Raw genomic sequence first — 21,489 nt, forward strand, 5'->3', positions numbered from 1 at the left:
AGTTAAGGACTCTATTGCATTGACTTGCACATGCGTTAGGTTTAAATGCTAGTAATGTTTAAATGTATTCATATCATATTTCCTTTTTAACATCGTTTTAAAGTTTTCTGTAGTTAATTGTGGTACGTATGTTGATCAAAGATGATATTGGGGCAAATTAAATTCATTACTTCTAATTTTTTTATGGTTGCTATGATGACTTAATTGACAGAGTATCTGTACCCTAGCGGACCGTGTAGATGTTCCGTAAGACTGTCTCACAGCACCAGATTGATACACGTCTCCTATCAGTAGGCTACATTAAAATATTTCATCGTTATATGTAAATGACTTCACTGAAAGTGAAAATTTGAAGAAAAAAAAAAGATTTCAAGGACTAGAATAAATTCAATTCAATTCAATATTTTATTTAAGTCTCATCTCTCAATAATATATAATACAACATTACATTAAATGTAAAAATATATAAATATAAAAAGAGAGCCATTCTGTACAGAATTACAAGAGACTATAACATTAAAAATTATATAAAGAATGCATCTGTTATAAAACATATTGACATTAACATTATTTACAGTATAAAACATTTCTACGTCTATTTAAAATAAGATTACAGGCTTTGGCACAGCTACGAATCATATTATTATCTGTAAATAAAAACACTAATTTCTGTTTATCATCATAAGACATAAAATCACTATTAAAATGTGTTGCTTCATCAAATAATTTTTTTCTAAAATCATCATACAAAGGACACGATAAAATAACATGGGCTTCATCTTCTAAAATATTCATACAATTATCACAGACTCGATCTTTTAAAATTAATTTTTCAAATCTACCCGTTTCTATTCTTAGTGGTGCTACACTACATCGAAATTTGGCAAAAGAACTCCTTTGCGAAAATGGCATTGGAATTTTACAATAAGTTTCCGTTTCAAAACTGTTCTTAAATAGATTATATGTACGAAGTTTGTTACCACCTTTACCAGATAAAGCTTTCTCTGATTGTAAATTGCCTTGCCACTGTTCGACATATTTACTAAACATTTTAGACATAACAGTATTGACAACTGAGGTGCTATCAACATAATCTGTAATGATACACAAATGTTCTGCATTATACTCAGAAAACGTTTTCCTTACATAAAAATTCCAATTTTTTATACACTTATGTTTTTTACTCATAATGTCTGCCCATATGAAAATTTTTCTGTTTAAACGATCAGAACTCATATTGTTCAAACGGCACCATAGTCGAATTAAGCATTGCCATTGTTTTTGAAAGATAGGTATCCACCCCATATCCCCTGCAACTGCAGCATTTGGAGTATATTTACCCACTCCAAGAAAAAATCTGCAAGCTCTATTATGGATGGCATTTATAAAAGAAAAATTTTTGCAACCCCAAATACCAGCACCATATTCAACAATTGGAAGCACCAAACTCTCATATAATTTTGAAAAGACATTATGAGTAACACCACCTAAGATTTTGCACTTGACTATAACAAGGCCAAGTGCTCTATTTGCAGAAGCTGCAACAGCTTTAGCAGTTACATTATAATCTAAAAATTCACTTAAAACTAAACCTAAATATGTATAAGTAGTAGAATATTCAATGATATCATTCCCACATTTAAATTCAACATGTGACTTATCAACAGAAGGTGTTCTAAAATGCACAATATTACACTTTTTGGAATTAATGGTCATACAATTATCTCCACACCATATATCTAATGCATTTAACAGAATTTGTAATTCTTTTTCATCGTTTGCAAGTAAAACCACATCATCAGCATAAAGCAAAATACAAACTTTTTCATCATCAATATCAATACCACACTCATATGATTTCAAGAATGAAACTATTTCATTAATATATAAATTAAATAACAAGGGAGATAATGGGCATCCTTGTTTAAGACCACTGTTAACATTAAACCATTCTGATAAATGGCCGTTTAATCGTACTGAACATAATATATTTGAATAAATAGACTGTATAGCAGCACAAAAATTTTCAGCCACCCCCATTACATTTAACTTGGACCATAGTATATTTCTATTGATGGTATCATATGCCTTTTTAAAATCAATAAACGCACAAAAAGTAGATTTACGAAGCTTCTTTCTGACTTCAATTATGTTTGTAAGAGAAGACAATTGGTCTATAGTGCTTCGATTTTGACGGAAACCATTTTGTTCGTCGACTAATATGTTATTGTCATCTATCCATTGCACAAGCCTTTCGTTTAAAATATTACAATAAAGCTTATAGGAAACACAAGCTAATGCAATTCCTCTGTAAGACAAAGGGTCGCGCGGATCTGTCATGTTTGCTTTAGGTATAGGATTGATAATAATTTTGTTCCATAATTCTGGCGTTTTTTGGAACCTAAAGCAAAAATCAAATAAATGGTACAAAAACAAAGTTGAGCAATTATTTTGCAAAAACTTCAACTGGTAAATTATCAAAACCAGCAGATTTGCCTTTCTTTGCTTTGTCAATGACACTGTTTCAGCAAACGAAATGGGTTCCGTCAATAAAAAGTCATTAAAAGTATTTTTCGTATATGCATGATTTTGCGTTTCAGAAACCTTGGTTGAAATCTTTTGATTCAACAAATTACTATATTCCGACTTCCATTTATCTAAAACAGCTGTCAGATTTGAATTAACTTTCCCATCTTGATCTATGACCTCCATGTGAATTACTGACTTCCGGTTTTCCGCTACCCCAATTTTACCAATTTTTTTCCAGAACTGCTGTTGGTTTCTTTTTGATTCCAACAACAAGTCCTGTTGCATACTAAACCAATACTTTCGCTTACATTTTTGAACCTCCCTGTCAAAATATTTTCTCTTCTGTACATAAACCGACTTCAATTCAGAAGCACGTGAACTATTATTAAATTTATTCCACGTTTTTTCGGCCTTGCACATATCAACCCATAACTTGTTTAAATCATCATTCCACCAAGGTTTCTTGATTCTATGTTTCTTGTTTGTAAGACTACGACCACCTATACATACAGTTTTACGTGTTAGTTTGTCATTCATTTCACCTTCTACAGTTTTACAAAACGATGAAAATATATCATTTACACAACTTTGTTCTTGTTTAATCATATCAAACTTTTCTATAAAAGAATTAATTTCTAAATATATATAATCAGTATTCATAAAATCCGTTGGTATGTTCTTACAATCATATTTATTAAAACTAGACAGTTCTAATTCTTCTTTTTTTAGCAATTCTACTGAAATGAATGAGCTCAAATCAAAATTCCATTTAATCAATGAATGATCAGAAATCAACTTTAAATCCACCCCTGATAAATCATAGCCCGCCAAGGTCACCAGGTCATTGGCTCTTATCACTGCAAAATTGCTAAATAAATGTAAATAAGCATATGGTACAATACAATAGTCTACCACTGAACAGCCTTTTGTTGATACACATGTATAATCATTGTTAACAAAGTTTCTACCGTTAAGTATACAACAGTTCACGCTAATTAAAAAATCAATAAATGTGTTACTATAAAAATTACATTTAAAATCAACTACATCTCTTGGACATAAATCATCGACACCAACAATATAATCGTTTTCATCTCCACATCTACTATTAAAATCTCCACAAATCAAAAATGGACCAGAATTTTGATGCTCATACACCTGTGTAATTAGTGTGTCAAAAAATACATCTTTATCAACCTGCCTGGTTGAGTTTTCCGGAGGCAAATATGCTACACATATATTAAATCTAAAGTCTGAATTTTTATGTTTGAAAGAGACCCACAAAATACCCTCAAATGATGTGTCTAACACTCCAATATCAAACATTTCGTAATAAGATTTTTTAACAAACAGTCCTACCCCACCAGAACCAGTCTTGGCTTTTTTATGTAGATGTTTTCTATTTTGACCAATCCAGTTATAACTATTTACATGTAAAACGTCATCATACTTTAAATGTGTTTCACATACACCTACAATATCTAAATTCAACATGTTTATACAATCAGTTCTAAGTTTATTATTTTCAGAAAAAGTGTTTTTATTCCAATTATTCACATTCCAAAACCCGGCTGCAATCTACCATCTACCCTGTGTCGTGTGCCTTTGTTGTTCACCATTTCTGTTTTTTTTGTTCTCGTCTGGTGTCGCTGTTGTAGTCGTTACGTCTTCCAGTATGAGTGTTATTGTGCATGTCACGCTGACTCCTATTTCCAGCGCGATGATGGCGGCTGTTACTTTGTTCATTACGTGAACTTTGCATGTCTCTATTAAAATGACCTTCTCGTCTTGACTGTTGGTGGTTAACATAACGCTTGGCTATAATTTCAGCTCCTCTCATGTCAATTTCGGAATCAAATGATTTTAAAACGTCAACAATCGTTTGAAAGTTTTTTCGCTCAATACGCTGTTGAACGCTTTGATCTTTGTGGATGTAAACATCGCTATATTGTCGTCTGAACTTTAAATTACATTTTGAAGACATGATTTGGTTGAGATCATCTTTTGACTTACATGTAATAATCACTACTCCACTTTTGTGTTCATTTCGGCTACGTTTACGCTCGACATTGGAAAACGAAATTGTTTGTATTTTTAGACCTTCCCTCATCAAAGCTGAAATTTTTGAATTCAGATTTTCATTCGCACTTTCGGGTAAATTTCTGATAACTAAATTACAGGATATGTCTCTTTCTCCTGTGTGCTTTACAGATTTAGAAATATCATTCAATTTGTCCTCTACACTTTTCAAGTCTTGGTCAAAATCCTGACGCAAAGTATCGACAGCCAAATTTACATCTTTTTTCACTTTGGATACTTCCGTTGAAATTCGTTTATCAATAACTTGGTTAATTTTTTGTGTAATTTTACGTTCAAGGTTAGCCTCAAGATCGTTATACGATTATTCATCTCACCAAACATACTCCGCATATCAACTGACAAATTACTGATCATTTTGGTGACCATAAGCATCTCTGGAGATACGGTTGAATCCACGTGGATCTCAGCTTCTGTCGTTTTATTTAAGATTTGTTCAGTATTAGTTTCGATAGTTTGCATTCCACTATTGGGACTTTTCGGTACATGTTTTGGACGTTTTTGAATAAACGAGACTTTAGTGGATACATTGAATATCAAAACTTAAGAAAAGGCAAAAGCAGCACGAATCCCTTAGACCCTAAACTAGGGGTGGTCAGGTACTCCTGAATGGTCAAGCAATTCATTGTTTTCTTGTGGTTCTCGTTAGACAATATAGGAAAACACTTCGTTATAAGTCACATCTGGTAATGTCACTATCAATGAATAGATGATGTGGTTGTGGTTACGAAAAGTAGAACTACAATCAAGGGTATAATACCAAACCATGATGGCGTCCGTATCATTCGAAGATCTTCAGCTTTACCATTCGTAGCCCTCGATGAAAACGTTTCTTCGTAAGCAGGTACCCTCTATTATTGAAATCACAATAGAAAACGAAAGTTCTGCATATCATATCAACTAGGATATATATGTTACAGTGAATTTGTATAATCAGTGATTATGTAGAATCCCTGATTTTTCAGAGATTATGTAGAATCACTAAAATCATTAGTGATTATACAGATTCCCTGAAAATTACCAGTGATTTCACATAATCACTGACAATTTTAATTAGTATTCTACAAATTCCCTAATATGATTTCAGTGATTATCAATAATTAAAAGCTCCAAAGATGATGAAACAAATTAACATAGACAAATTATCATTTTTTTCTTATTCCTTGAAAGTTTAAGTAAACATGCAGTTTTCATTCCTGATCTGATATTTGATTCTTAAGTGATGAGTTTTTTCCTTTATATTTTATCCAAGTGTTGAACCTCATTATGCTACTAACAAATAAGCTCGGCACTGGTACAGAGGTGTTGCTTGGGTTGAATAAAACGTATGCTCAAAAGTTAATGCAAATTGCAGAGGAAAAACAACATATATCTCAAACCAATTCCACAAGTGGTTCCAGGAAAGGGAGATCCTTGCCATATAGCAATGGACTCCTGCTCGGATCTTTAATACAAGAAATCAGTTTGAGGTTGCTGATTTCCCTTCATTGGTACCTTCAGATGTTTGTGCTGAAAACTCTATTTCTCTGAGACGTGCCGTAAAATATGATTGGATATGGAGAAGAAGGTTTCAGTTAAATGTTGATATTGTGGTAAAAACAAATATGAATTTAATAGATAATCATGTAAAAAAAAAACCAGGACAAATGTGTAATAGTCGATGCCATCCAAATCTAGTTTGTAAATAAAATGTTTATTTTTAAAATATTGTGCATAAAATTAACATTTATCAAAAAGATTGTACGCGTAAAAATAGTTTTGATGACAATTTCAGTTTAATTCATATCTCAACATAAAAACAATGGCTAAAACAATACGATAAAAAAAATAATCATTATGCCATTTAATCATGTTAATATTTTAATACTAACTTACTCAATAAAGTCAGTATTAAAAACAAAACATCAATTATTCAATATATATTGTGCTTATCATTTAATTATATTGTGCTTATCATTTAATTATGCCATTTAATCATGTTAATATTTTAATACTAACTTCATCAACCCGCCCTTGTGGGCTCGCTTGATATTATTAATACTGATACAGTAAATATCAAAAAGGGCTCGCTTGATATTATTGCTGATAAAGTCAGTATTAAAAACAAAACATCAATTATTCAATATTTATTTTGCTAATCATTTAATTATATTGTGCTTATCATTTAATTATATTGTGTATATCATTTCAATATTTTTGTGTCTTTCATATTAATATATTATGCCTAACGTTATACATTATTAAGGGTATTAGTCTGATATGAGCCAGTCCGTGAGAAAAGGTACACAAACGAAAATTTTACGAAATTCTAAAAAGTGTGCATAATTATTGGTAGTAGACTTGTGATTTATAAAACACATTTATCACATATTTGTTACGAAAACGTCTGGTTTTGCATATGCAATAACCTCAAATTATTTCATATATATTTCAATCATTTTCAAAGTACAGTTTAAATGGCTTGATTTGCCAATTGATAATGTTAACCCCGGTAGCAGTGGGGATAATTCTCTCGCTAACGATGCAGATATCAATGCAATCAGACCGGGCAACGGAACGAGTCCCGTGCAACGACGGTTGATTTATATAATATTAAATAACTGAACTTAACTTAACTTCGGTTGATTTATATAATATTAAATAACTTAACTTAACGTAACTTCGGTTGATTTATATAATATTAAATAACTTAACTTAACTTAACTTCGGTTGATTTATATAATATTAAATAAAAAGTAAAATCACAAAAATACTGAACTCAGAGGAAAATCAATTCGGAAAGCCCATAATCACATGGCAAAATCAAATAACAAAACGCATCAAAAACGAATGGACAAGAACTGTCATATTCCTGACTTGGTACAGGCATTTTCAAATGTAGAAAATGGTGGATTGAACCTGGTTTTATAGCTAGCTAAACCTCTCACTTGTATGACAGTCGCATCAAATTCCATTATATAGTCACCGATGCGTGAACAAAACAAACAGACATAATAGGTAAAAATGTCAAAAATAGGGGTACAGCAGTCAACATTGTGTTATCATCTTAATCACTATAAACACAACAAATGTAACGAAGAAGCACAAAAAGGCATACATCAAATTAACATCCTCATTTTGATTATATTATACGATTATATTTGTCTATGTAAAATCACCCATCAAGGAAGGAGGGTATGGGTACTGGTGTAAAATTGCGCGTTTGAAATTCGCACAGGTAGACATGAAATAATTTTGTCGTTCAAAGTATGACGGGATGCATAAATACAGTCACGCAAAATAGATATAACAAACACTGACTTAGCAGTTAAAGTAATAATAATAAATATAAAATAATAGTGTGGTTCAAAGTATGACGTGATACATAAGTACAGAGTCACGTAAAATGTATATCACAAAAAAAGTTGGTTAACAGTAAAATTAATATTAATGAATAAAATAATTTTGTCATTCAAAGTATGGCAAGATACATAGGTACAGATTCACATCATAAAATAATTTTGTCATTCAAAGTATGACAAGATACATAGGTACAGAGTCACATAACTTAACTTAACTTAACTTAACTTAACTTAACTTAACTTAACTTTCAATTTCTAAAACACAAGAGGTCATAGTTTTTGTATTTTCCCTCATGTTTTAATATTGTCTTACTTTCCTTAAACCGGTAAAACTGAAGAAAATTATTGACTTTTGTCTCTCTAGTGTCGTAAAATTTTAAGTTTCTGGTCGGTTTAGCATTAGTCCGGGGAACAAATGATTTTACACTTGCTCAAATACCAAAACATTCAGATATTTCTACGTCTTTTGCTGTTTTAATTGACAAATTCGGGATAGAATTGACAATCTTATGAATGTTTACATTAATGTAATATATATATATTTTAAATAATATAAAAACGTACAGGAACAAATTTACTGTCAAATTTTAGAAAGACACCTTATTATTACTAAACAAACAACCCAATAATTAACAAAAATAAAAAATTTAAAAAGTTGGATAAATGGGAAGACACCGTTATATATTTTAGTATCATTTCAGTTATTCTGTATAATCCCCGACGTTTTTTCTAGTGATTATACATAATCCCTGAAAATTGTAGTGATTATATATAATCCCTAAACTAACCAGTGATTAACCATAATCCCTGAAAATTTTAGGGATTCTACATAATCCCTGATTATACAAATTCACTGTAACATATATACTTCATATATGCACGTGCTTATAGAATTTTGCTACTCAAAAATGAGAAGTTCTCAATTGAATAACTGATATAATATCTTTTGCGTAAAATTGATTTCTGAACCTGCCCTCATTGTCAATTTATAGATGTATAGTCAAGATATGAAGCAGACTTATTTGTATCTGTGGTATTCTTTGTTGCAAGTTCAGAGACAGATTTTTCTTATTAATATTGTTTAAAATATACTAACCTTTCCAAATATTATGGGTACTGCCATCACAAAAGACATAAGCCAAATGGCCACAATGACTACCCTTGTGTGATTCATAGTACAAATGTATCTGGCCTTTAACGGGAACAATATCGCAAGAAACCTACAATGAATAAAGAACTAATTATTTTGTTACTCGTTAATGGGTAAAATGTTGCTAGAACATAAAATATAGTCGTTTGTTAGTGTTTTAATGTAAGTAATATTGCCGACAAGTCTGAAAAAGAAATCCGTTAGTTAGTCAATGTGTGACTTTACTGTCCTTTAATTCGAAGTTATATCTCGTAACACTAATTGTTACTGACAAAATAAACCCTTAACTAAAAAAAAAGTATAATATAACTTAGAAAAGAAATGTAGCATTGCTTAACAAATGTAACTATGCAGCTTTCACTCCGTGTACATTGGTTCTGTATGAACACAAAAGAGCCTTACAAGAGCAGTCAGCTAGAGAGTGTACGGGGGAGTTAGAGAATTTGGTTTCCAAAGTAATAAAAAGCTAATGTAGAGACAAACATGTTTTTTTTAATTCTGGGTAATAAATCGGTCATTTATCTCTGGGAAAACGTAACCTTACGTAATATCTAGGTCATTTTCAAAACAACGACTGATGAAAAGAGTTGATCGTAGATTCAAAGATAAGAAAAGCTGATAACTAAACTTAACTGAACGAAGACAATAACAATCAAAACCAAGGAGTAAACAAAGACTCACAAAACCGAAGGACATTTACATCAACAGTTATAAAAAATAATTAACAAACAACACGAAAATTGAGTACATTGTGACTTTTATTGAAATAGCTCCCTTGACCAGAATGACAATTAATGCCAATTTAAAATTAAGTTCCGGATATAAGGATTCGATTTCATGGATTTTTAGGAAGTAAAACTGTTTTTAGTTCTAACTGTATGGTGTTAAGTAATATCACATTGTTGGTGTAGTGATCACGTTTTGTTATAGAACATTTCAGCGAAAATTAAAAAAAACGCACATAGGGTCATTTTAGAGCCGACCTAATAGGACATCAGATCACCGGAATATTAACAAAAAATGATTTTCAAATACTGGACGTTTGAGAGCGATTTTCTTTGATACTTTTATAAGTATTAATAAAAATTTAAAAACGTTTTTAAAATAAATTGATTTTAAATCCGAGTAATTCAGAAAGTTGGAATAAGTCAAAAATACATAGAGATAAAATCGGATATCAGTAAACGGCTGAAAGAAGTGTGTGGTATTTAGATATCTTATGTGCTTTTTTACAATTAAAAGATGCTGTTTATTTAAAACTTTATACTCTATATATAAACTCTGCAACTTTTTATAGCTATTTCATACTTGAATCCCTAATTCCTTCGTTCCGTTGTTGGTAATAGATGATATCTGACGATTTTTTGTTTTGCTCAAATGTCCTATGCTTATTTTCATTTTCGCTAAATGTCCTAAATTTCCAACTCTGAAATGTCCTATGCTTTAGCACGCTTGAAAAAGTCAAATAAAGTCATTTATTTATATGATTAGATACTGTGTAATGATGCTGATGAAAGGTATCAAATGTTTGCACTGTGTTTAGTAATATATTTTCGTCGAGCTTATGGCTTGCGGATTTATTGACTGTAACACTTGTCTCCTTTTCAATTAAAAAAAAAAACCAGTGTTGCATCAATTTGGGTTCGTTATTTGTATGTAATATACGTTTCAAATCAAGTTGCATATTTCCTGTCAGACTGTTAAATAGACAAAAAAACAGAAATTATTGTAAATACTAGTCGTGGGATAGGAATTTGTTCCATTCATAGGAATGTTAAAAACATCCGTTCCATGCAATATAATTGTAGCTATTAAAACCTCCTGTGAGTTAAACACTGGTTTTGATAGTAAAGCATGTTGATTTCTACAGGTTTTATCAATAGACAGTTTTACCATACCACAGATACTAATCACCATTAAATGCTTTATGTGTCAAGTGAAAATTTCAAATAAATCAGAAGAAAATCTAACATGTGCTTGATTATAACTGTTTTAATGCAAATTATCAGTTATTTCACGTGTAGTACAGGATAGTGTACTTATTTTTATTGTTGGGTGACCACTGTGATCACAGCAGAACGGATATTACTGATGTGATTTACGTAATGAAATGAACTTATTAGCACGACAGGTATCGGATTTATATTACACCAAACTATTTCCAATGTTTAATTTTGTACGTTTAGTCGGATGATCAAATAGTTTGTCTTATTAAAAGAACATCTAATGATTTAGGTAATTCACTGATAAAAGCTGAAACTATGTTATAAAAATTAATTGGGTTCTTTGCGTAAATACAACAAAAAAAATACACTAAAGTGTCATACTTGTTAGAAAATTGAACATAAACATTCATCCATTCGTTCAAAAGACTTTATTCAATACATATGATCGCCAATCAATATTCTTATTCTTTTGTTTAGGAAACGATTGATAATGTTTGTAAACAGTATCTAATGAAATATAATCTAATCTGTACAATTAAGCAGTGTACAAAGAATACTAACCTATTTGACTTAAAAATAGGTGTAACCCAATTTGAATTCTATTTCTGTTCATAAATATTCATTTTTGTTTGTTTATTAAGCCCCAAGAGGAAAATATTTTGTTTTTAGTTTCATGATTCAACTGTCTTAAACCCACGAGGATGAGCGAATCCAAAGAAAATGAATTAATCTGCTGCAGCCTATCACTATACTATACTAAGAATATTTATAATTTCAATTTCAAATTGGTAATATTTCGACAGATATTTTTATCCTTGAATATTAACCTTTGAAGTTAACGGTATATAGAATGAAGAATGCAACCCCTACAAACATGATACTTACTGAAGGAGTATGCAGATTTTCTATGCTTCAGACTGAAGAAATAAAACAAAAACTATTTCTTGCCACTTTTGTATATTGAGAGTGAAATATGAAGTTTCATGCTACAATATGTTACATTATACAAAGTTAAACAACATTTACATATAAAAAAGAAGATATGGTATGATTGCCAATGAGACAACTATCCACAAGAGACCAAAATGACACAGACATTAACAACTATAGGTCACGGTACGACCTTCAACAATGAGCAAAGCCCATACCGCATAGTCAGCTATAAAAGGCCCCGATATGACAATATAAAGCAATTCAAACGAGAAAACTAACGGCCTTATTTGTATAAAAAATGAACATGATGGTTTTGTAAATGTGACCATCTTAGCTAATATTTGATCCGTCATAGCATTTTGGGGCTAACATTTAATTCTGTATGGGGACGTATATATCTGTCATAAATTAAGAGTGTCTTTTATGCATTAATTATGAAACACAATTACAAGTATTAATTTCTTTAGTATATTGTATATTGTACATCATGTTATCGTATAAACATTTATCAAATACCAATAATGCCATAATACTAAATCATCTCCAATTCTATTATCTTCCATGATGATCAACGATTTGATATCAAATATTCAAGTGGCATTTGTCGCTAGCATTACTATGCTGTCAAATATTTTGTTACATAAAAATATTTAACTTTTAATTTACAAAATGTTATTTCGTTTTGCGCGTTCTACACGTTTATGATCTTACAGAATTGAACAGAACATTTATAAAGATTTGTCCAAAGTGTAACCAAGTTGAAATGATTATCCTATTTTCGATTACTTCAGATGATTATTAAAAAGTTGCATTTTTTGTATGTGTATCTTCGTGAAAAAACCAGTTACAATAGTTTCTATATCAATTGTTAAAAACCTAATGAAATAAGTTTGTCATGATAAATACTTCTTAAAAAGTTATTTTAAATCGATCAACCGTTCACAGATAAGGAAGAAGACTAATAGTTTTTCACAGTGAAACTTCTTTTTATTAGCAAAAACGAATAAGCCCTATTCCAGGGTGCAATTTAATGCCATTTAAAAACCAGTTTAAGTGCCCTATATGGGCGTTTTTCAATAAAAGCGTAACTTTCAGACCTAAAAAAATCAACTTGTCTAAAATTTAATTTCAAGAGTTATTTTGAATACCCTTATTATAGACCTGTTTGTAAACAAAAAGTGCAATCTTAAATATTCTTTAAAATGATATTATTTTCATAATTTGTGTACTGTTTCGTACGAAACTTCTTCTTAACACACATATTTTTTGCAATTTAAATGTTTCCTATAGACATTCCAGTTTGTTTACTTTAAATACTAGAAAAATCTCATTTTTTCTGAATTGGAAAACCATTTTTATCGTTAAAGATTAGACAGTACTTCACATATGAAGGTACTACTCATGTTACGTAGTGGACATTTTTATGCGTTACGAAGTAGACAAAACCGTTTCGTAGTGGACAAAAAGTTTCGTAGTTAACATCAACCCTATTATATGTTAATAAAAACATAATAAAAACAAGAATGTGTCCATAGTACACGGATGCCCCACTCGCACTATCATTTTACATGTTCACTGGACCGTGAAATTGGGATCAATACTTTAATTTGGCATTAAAATTAGAAAGAGCATATCATAGTTAACATGTGTACTAAGTTTCAAGTTGATTGGACTTCAACTTCATCAAAAACTACCTTGACCAAAAACTTTAACCTGAGCTTCACACTATCTTCTTCTTTGTTCAGTTAACCATGAAATTGGGGTCAATACTTTAATTTGACATTAAAATTAGAAAGATCATATCATAGGGAACATGTGTACTAAGTTTCAAATTGATTGGACTTCAACTTCATCAAAAACTACCTCGACCAAAAACTTAAACCTGAAGCGGGACGAACGAACGAACGAACGAACGAACGAACGAACAAACGAACGAACGGACGAACGGACGAACGGAGGCACAGACCAGAAAACATAATGCCCTCTACTATCGTAGGTGGGGCATAATTACATGAAACTAACCCTTGTTATTTGTTTTGCTTGAATATGATTGAAAAAAGATTAAAAAAAAACTGCATGGTAGTGGTAGTGTCCACTACGAAACGTTTTTCCCCCATACTTGTTTCATAGGGGACATATTCGCATGTTTTATTTCCCCCTCACAATCCCTATATTGCAATAGTAACAAGACTGATTGTATTCATCAAAGCATTTGTTAAGCTGTACACTGATATTTTTTTCATAATTTTAAAACCAGATACTGAAGGAGATTTGACCCGTTTCGTAGTGGACATTAACAAAAATACGATATCACTCTGGTCCACTTGATGTGCTAAATTTTTCTTACCAACAATTTAATTGCCGTTGTAAAAGCATCACTTCTTTTGTAAGACCCTAATGTTTATATCTCTTGCAAACAAAAATTACATTGATTTTATAAAACTGTTTATTGGCAAATTTTAATGACTTCGTTTCGTAGTGGAAATTTTGTGAGGGACACACCTTCTGAAATTAAAAATCCTATATTGAAAGCTGTTTATTAAAATATGTTGGCTCTGAACATACTTTTGAATTATTAAAGAACTTATGTAAAGTAAAAATAACATTTATTTCTTCATTTTTTTACGATATTTTAGAGTATGAATGTTGAACAGGCGGTCTAGGGACATGCCATTTTGGTTGTTTTGGACCATTCAGGAGTCAATATCGTATCAATCCCTCTAAAAAAAAAAAACTGGTTCTTTGCTTAAAAATGTTAAATCTAATTCAATGTACTGACTGCACAAAAAATTACTTGCAAAGATCAAACATATTTTTTTTAAAGTGGCTGGGACAAGAAAATACGTTTTTATTGAAAAACGCCCATATATATACTATGATAAGTGATTATTCCTTTTTTTTTTTAATTTCACTGTAGATCATTTGGTAGAAACAATTTTGGTAGCACTAGCGATCCCTGCAATTATTATTTTACCTTAGTAGATATAGGAAGATGTGGTGTGAGTGCCAATGAAACAACTCTCCATCCAAATAACAATTTATAAAAGTAAACCATTATAGATCAATGTACGGTCTTCAACACGGAGCCTTGGCTCACACCGAAAAAGTTTCCACATTCTAAGTTTATCATAGACTTACTTGTTCCCGTACACATTACATTGAAAGGGAACTTTTTCCAAAGATTAAGGTGATACCTCATTAATAGATATAAGAAGATGTGGTATGAGTGCCAATGAGACAACTCTCCATCCAATTCACAATCTATAAAAGTAAATCTTTATAGGACAAAGTACGGTCTTCAACACGGAGCCTTGGCTCATACCGATAAAGAAAGCTATAAAGGGTTCAAACATTACTAGTGTAAAACATTAACCTTGAAATGTCATGGCGGATTAATATGTAAAACTGTTACCTCTCAATACTCATCACTGTTAATGTCATCACAGAACATATCATGGACACATTTTGTATATAGGCCACAAAGGTGCAAAGAAAGTCACCCATTCTCCATGTGTAGGAGTACAATCCTGCAGCCTGTAATAAAACACATCATCATATTAGAGACTCAAGATATATATCATTGAACAATAAACCTATTAGAAAAGCAATTCAACCCGTCTAGACAATTGTGTGGGTCGTTAATTAGTACATTTATATTACTAGTATATATAACGTTATTTGATTGATATTCTATGCAACCAACATATCATTTTGTATATTTCCCTAGTGAGTCTAGTTAAAGCAGCCTAACTCGCCAGGATAACTACATAGATATAAGAAGATGTGGTATGAGTGCCAATGAGACAACTCTCCATCCAAGTCACAATTTATAAAAGTAAACCATTATAGGTCAAGACCATATTTATCAAGACCGTACGGTCTTCAACACGGAGCCTTGTCTCTCACCGAACAGCAAGCTATAAAGGGCCCAAACATTACTAGTGTCAACATCGGATTCCTGACTTTTGACAGAAGCAAACAATTGCAGCGGGTTTTAATGATACAAATCCTTCACCTTTACCTGAAACAATAGTGTAACATTACAACCTAGAAAGAGTTAGACCCACTATAAAATATCAATTGAAATTGCTAAACTCAATCAAGACATATAAACACAAGTCAACATATGTAGTGAACGAATAAATTTGATCTATGATACAATGTAAATGCAAAATCAATGAAATAAAATAAGGGATGACTAATTAAAGTAACAGTATTATACCGCCGTGAAATGTTAAAGGGTACATTACATTTGTCATGTCAAGCATCTTATTGCTTACTATGCCGTATGGGTTTTTCTCATGTTTGAAGACCGATCACTGATCTATAAACACTTAGCTATGTTGTTAGGTCTGTGACGTATGGTTATCTCATGGTAACAATCCCACACATTCTTAATTTTCATATAATTCCACAAAGCTGCATGCGTTCGTTTTGGATGTCAATGGAAAATTAAATATGTCTGGTTTAAGTTTAAGCTTGCATGTGAATTAGACTTATTGTATTATAATATACGTACATTAAGATATAATCAAGATATTTGAATAAAACATGCATTCGGCTTTAATGCATTTTTTAACTCGATTTTATAATAATGACAAGAAAATGCGAAAAAAATAAAATTATTGTCTGAAATAAAGAAAAGCTTTACTTGTATAGTACTTAAGAATAAATTACTACTATCAAAATTGTGTAACAATATATGACTGATAATGAAGTTTTATGTTGTTAAAGTATGTGTTGCGTATACAGTGGTACCGCCTACATTGCTTAATGTTAAACACTTTACCCATAGACAGTCAATTTTCCCCAAGAATCACTCAGATACCTGCTAACTAAACATTTCGACAGAAAATTTGATTATTTCTTGATTATCAATTATAAAACAAGATTTTGATAAAATGATTACACACTGTAATAGCTTTAACATGAACTAACAACATACGGATTTCTTCCTTTGAAACATCAATAACGCGTAATTACTTTGGAAAGGCACTGACTTTTCCCCTTCGATTCATTGGATAACGATTACCGATCTTTAATAATATAGGTAGAACAAGGTGGACAGATTAAATCTTGTTCTCTGATCATACAATGCACGAAAGAAAAAAAACTTATGAAATCATTTTATCAAATTTAACATTAGCAGTTTCACTTTGAGCCTTCTTTAATTGTTTTTAGATTGATATAATAAATGAATAACAAAACTACGAAACTCCAAGGTGAATTCGTAGAGGGGAAGGGGGAAAGGGGGGGGGGGGTATACACCTCTCCATTTTTCTCTCTCATTACAAGTGTGTTATGTTTATAATCTAACGACATTACATTTTTTTATTTTTTTTATTTTTCTATGTTTCTAATATGAACTCAGTATATATATTTATTATATAGCGACAATCAGAGTTGTATGAAGTTCATAATAAAACTTGCTAGTGGAAAGAGACTCCAAGTCAGGTTTTGAAATCGACATTGTTTTATTAAATATTCATAATATATACTATGCAATAATTGCAAATTGAATCTGGACAATATTAGAACGTAAAAGATCGTAAAGATTTGTAGGTCAAGGTTGAAGGTAATTACAAGATGTGCTAGTTTCCATACCTACAGTATGGAAACTAAACATTTGTTTGCTTTAATTTTGCCAGTAGAAAGTGAAGTGTTTGCCAGAATTATTCTTCCAAAGAGGCAATCCTAAAATATAAGATTTTGCTTTTATCGTTAAGCAAGTATAAATGTGGAATATTTTTTCTACCGACTTTATTACAAAATTGTTGAAGTTAACATACAACCAAGATCAATACCAACATGTAAAAAATATAAACATCTCGGTATAATAAATCTCTTTTGTGATTCGATAAAGCTTTAAATGTTCCTTTCTTAATGTATTATAGATAATAAGTTGAACTTATGGAGTTGTAGCATTATTTATAGTGTTCGTAATAAAATTGCAATTTAGGATCACTGACCTCTAGATAATAACTGTATGGTCCGTGCCAGTTTTTGCTTCTCATTTTCACTAATTAACATTGACTTACTCCGTCATATTTGTCAGTAATTTATTTGAAGTTTGCCTGATTTGCAGTCAAAATAAACCGAAACGAGGAAAGTTTAATATAACAGATAGAATCAATGATAACTTGATATGTTTCTATCCCTCTTCAATTGTTTTTATTGGTAAAATAAATAATCTTTGTACCACTGATGTATCAGGGAAACTGCTCTAAAGTAATTTTTCTACTAATTCAGAATATTACATTTCAACCTTATTACAAACAACAACTTAACGGTCTAGATTTTCGAGAAAAGAAGAAGGTTTAAATAATAAGAATGGTCATTAAGTTAATAGAATTCCCCTTTTTACGTTCGTTCTTGACATCATCCAAAATTAATTTCTCTGGCTGTGTAAGATTTTGTTACAAAGTAAAACACGAATGCATCGTCATGAATTCTTCTTATGCTAACACACAAAACAGTCTAGGCTCGGATCCAAAAGTTAATTACAACTTTAGCATTGGATTATTCAGTTCCTCATTCATTCATTTAAATCATGGAAACAGCATCATTTTTAATACGAAGACTATATAAAGAACATTTTAAAACAGCCATTTTTTTCTGATAAAATCATTTTGAGAGACGAAGTATTGCAGTAGTAGGAACTAGGCATATCATGTATTGACCAAGTCCTCCATACATGATAAAGAAATACTGCATAAGTGGGATGAATTTTTCAAGCCAATATGATTATTTATTTAATTATTATCTCAACCTAGATTATAAGATTACAAGGACATCCATGTGCTTGTACCAAAAGTTTAGATACTTCAATTGCAGTAAAATATAACGAATAGGACCATTGTAAATGAAAGTTATCAAATGAATATAAAAACAAATTGTCTTTAATTATTGAAACCAGACTTATATCATATCAGCATTTGACCTAATAGGGTGCATCTTTATTTCAACTTACAATATTTTATGTTGGAATGCCAAGATGTAGTTGATAAGTTGATTAGCAATAGCTCCAGGTGTGTTAACAAGACAAGACTACCATTACAGAAATCTGATACTTGCTTAACTCTAACTAAACATCAGACGTGCCTTGTTTATGTGATAAGAAATAGTTTATACCCATAGATCTTAAAGATAATAGAACTGCAACTGGTGCAGTTTGAATACGTTGCCTCCATATTCGAAAAAGAATCATAAAGAAAAAGTTTTACCCTGCAACATGTTGACGTGCCTGTCAAAAGTTAGATATCTAGTTAGTCTCTCTCAAATTTATTCAAAACTTTTGTTGACAGATCTTGTTAGTCTCTTCTGTTAATTTTATTTACAACTTTTATTGACAGATCTTGTTAATTTATTCTTGGTTTTTGGTGACAGAATCTGTTAACGTTCATAACGCAGCAATGCAAATATTATGTAATGTTTTTTTTATCTATTTTTCATCGGCTTAACTTTATAACATGCTACCAGTGCTTCTAATATTAAATGATTGTCAAAGAAAATATGTTGTAAAATATGCCAATCAACTCATCATAGATACCAGGATTGAAATTTTGTGGTTGCGCCAGACGCGCATTTCGTCTACAAAAGACTCATCAGTAACGCTCGAATAAAAGAATGTTAAAACTGCTCGGTGCAGTGTTGATTTTTAAATTAAGAATGTTAAACATTTTTCAGATTGAATTTTTCATAGCTTTTAATTCGTTCATATTTTCTGATAAAGAATTTTAGAAATGACATTTTAAAATGCGCTTTTGAAATAAATAGAATTGAATCAGGATTTTCGTATGATCCGTTTAAGCTTTTTTTAATTTGACTGTTTTATGATATATAGTAGGGGGCATTGTTTACACCACCAAAACATAAGTACTGTAATAGAATGAAATACACGTTTATAATGTATTTTTCCGAAAAGTTTTTCTGACCAAAACAAAGAACAGGTACATTAAAAAGGTTACAGTTTCGATAAATAATAAAATATATAATATCATACCACCAACACCTTCAATTCTAAAACAGGTCATTGTTATCATCACATTATCATTTTAATTAGTAAAAATGCTTAAAAAAAAGTTTCATATATTGTAAATATATCTGGAGGTTGTTGGGTTTTAAAATATCTTTTATTGTGTGTACATGTCAATTGTGGTTTGGCACCATACTTTTCTTGAATAAGCATGGACAAGATTTATGAAAGTACAGTTATAACCATGATTGTAAACTGAAATCTACATATTGTCTAATGTGATTTGGTTTGAGCGTCACTGAAATCTACATATTATCTAATGTGATTTGGTTTGAGCTAAAATCTACATATTATCTAATGTGATTTGGTTTGAGCTAAAATCTACATATTATCTAATGTGATTTGGTTTGAGCTAAAATCTACATATTATCTAATGTGATTTGGTTTGAGCTAAAATCTACATATTATCTAATGTGATTTGGTTTGAGCGTGACTGAAATCTACATATTATCTAATGTGATTTGGTTTGAGCGTGACTGAAATCTACATATTATCTAATGTGATTTGGTTTGAGCGTGACTGAAATCTACATATTATCTAATGTGATTTGGTTTGAGCGTGACTGAAATCTACATATTATCTAATGTGATTTGGTTTGAGCGTGACTGAAATCTACATATTATCTAATGTGATTTGGTTTGAGCGTGACTAATATATTTGAAATTCGTTTAATGTATCCTCTGAGAACATAAGAGAACATAAACTCTATAGGTAAGGCTAAGCTGGATTTAAAGAGAGTAAATTGATATTATAAATAACACAATTCACAATAGACGTATTATTGACTTGAACTATTTTTGTTTATTCCTTTATATATAAATGTTAATTGTCTTTCAACACATGCTGACATCTGAAAATTCTTAGTTTTATAGAGCCCAGGGGCCGTGTCAACGAAGCTGTCCTAGGACTAGGACATGTCTTAGGATGGTCTTAGGACACATCTTAGTCCTAAGTCAGGTTAACGAAGGTGTCCTAAAATAAGATATGTCCTAAATTTGGTCCTAAAGTTAGGATATATAAATAGGTGTCTTAGGATAGTCCTAAAGGTTACGATGTCCTAAAACAAAATAAAAACAACAAATGTGGCATAAATTCATTAATAAAAATACTAATACAATAATAAACTAGTATAATGTTATAGAAAATAAACTGATTAAACAAATTTTTTCAATATTTCTTAAAGATTCAATTGTGTTACATTATTTCAATTTGTAGACAAATTTGTTATTTAAAATGCTTCCAGATATAAAAATAAAAGCGTTCATAGTATTTAGTTTGAGTTTTGGGAATAATAAGCATATTACAAGACATTTGTGTTGGTGTGCTAGAAATTACATTGAGATATTGCGGACAAGTCATTTGGTGAAATGCTTTACTATTAACTAAAATTGCTTTTCTGTACACAACTCTATATGAAATGGACATCAAGAGAAAATCTCCAAAAAGTATGTTTGACGA

The 21,489-nt window shown here is 30.8% G+C and overlaps 1 protein-coding gene across 1 annotated transcript in view; it reads right to left on the bottom strand.

Annotated features, from left to right (window-relative positions):
• Window positions 1-21,489, bottom strand: part of LOC139503485 (allatostatin-A receptor-like) — a 39,294-nt gene that overhangs the window by 6,930 nt on the left and 10,875 nt on the right. Inside the window, exons 2-3 of the mRNA XM_071293277.1 lie at window positions 15,409-15,530; window positions 9,064-9,187 (exon numbers count right to left, since the gene is read on the bottom strand). Coding sequence (XP_071149378.1) covers window positions 9,064-9,187; window positions 15,409-15,530 — 246 coding nt within the window. The remainder of the gene's footprint in view (window positions 1-9,063; window positions 9,188-15,408; window positions 15,531-21,489) is intronic.

Source organism: Mytilus edulis, chromosome 1, assembly GCF_963676685.1.
Source record: "Mytilus edulis chromosome 1, xbMytEdul2.2, whole genome shotgun sequence".
In the NCBI taxonomy this organism is placed as follows: domain Eukaryota; kingdom Metazoa; phylum Mollusca; class Bivalvia; order Mytilida; family Mytilidae; genus Mytilus; species Mytilus edulis.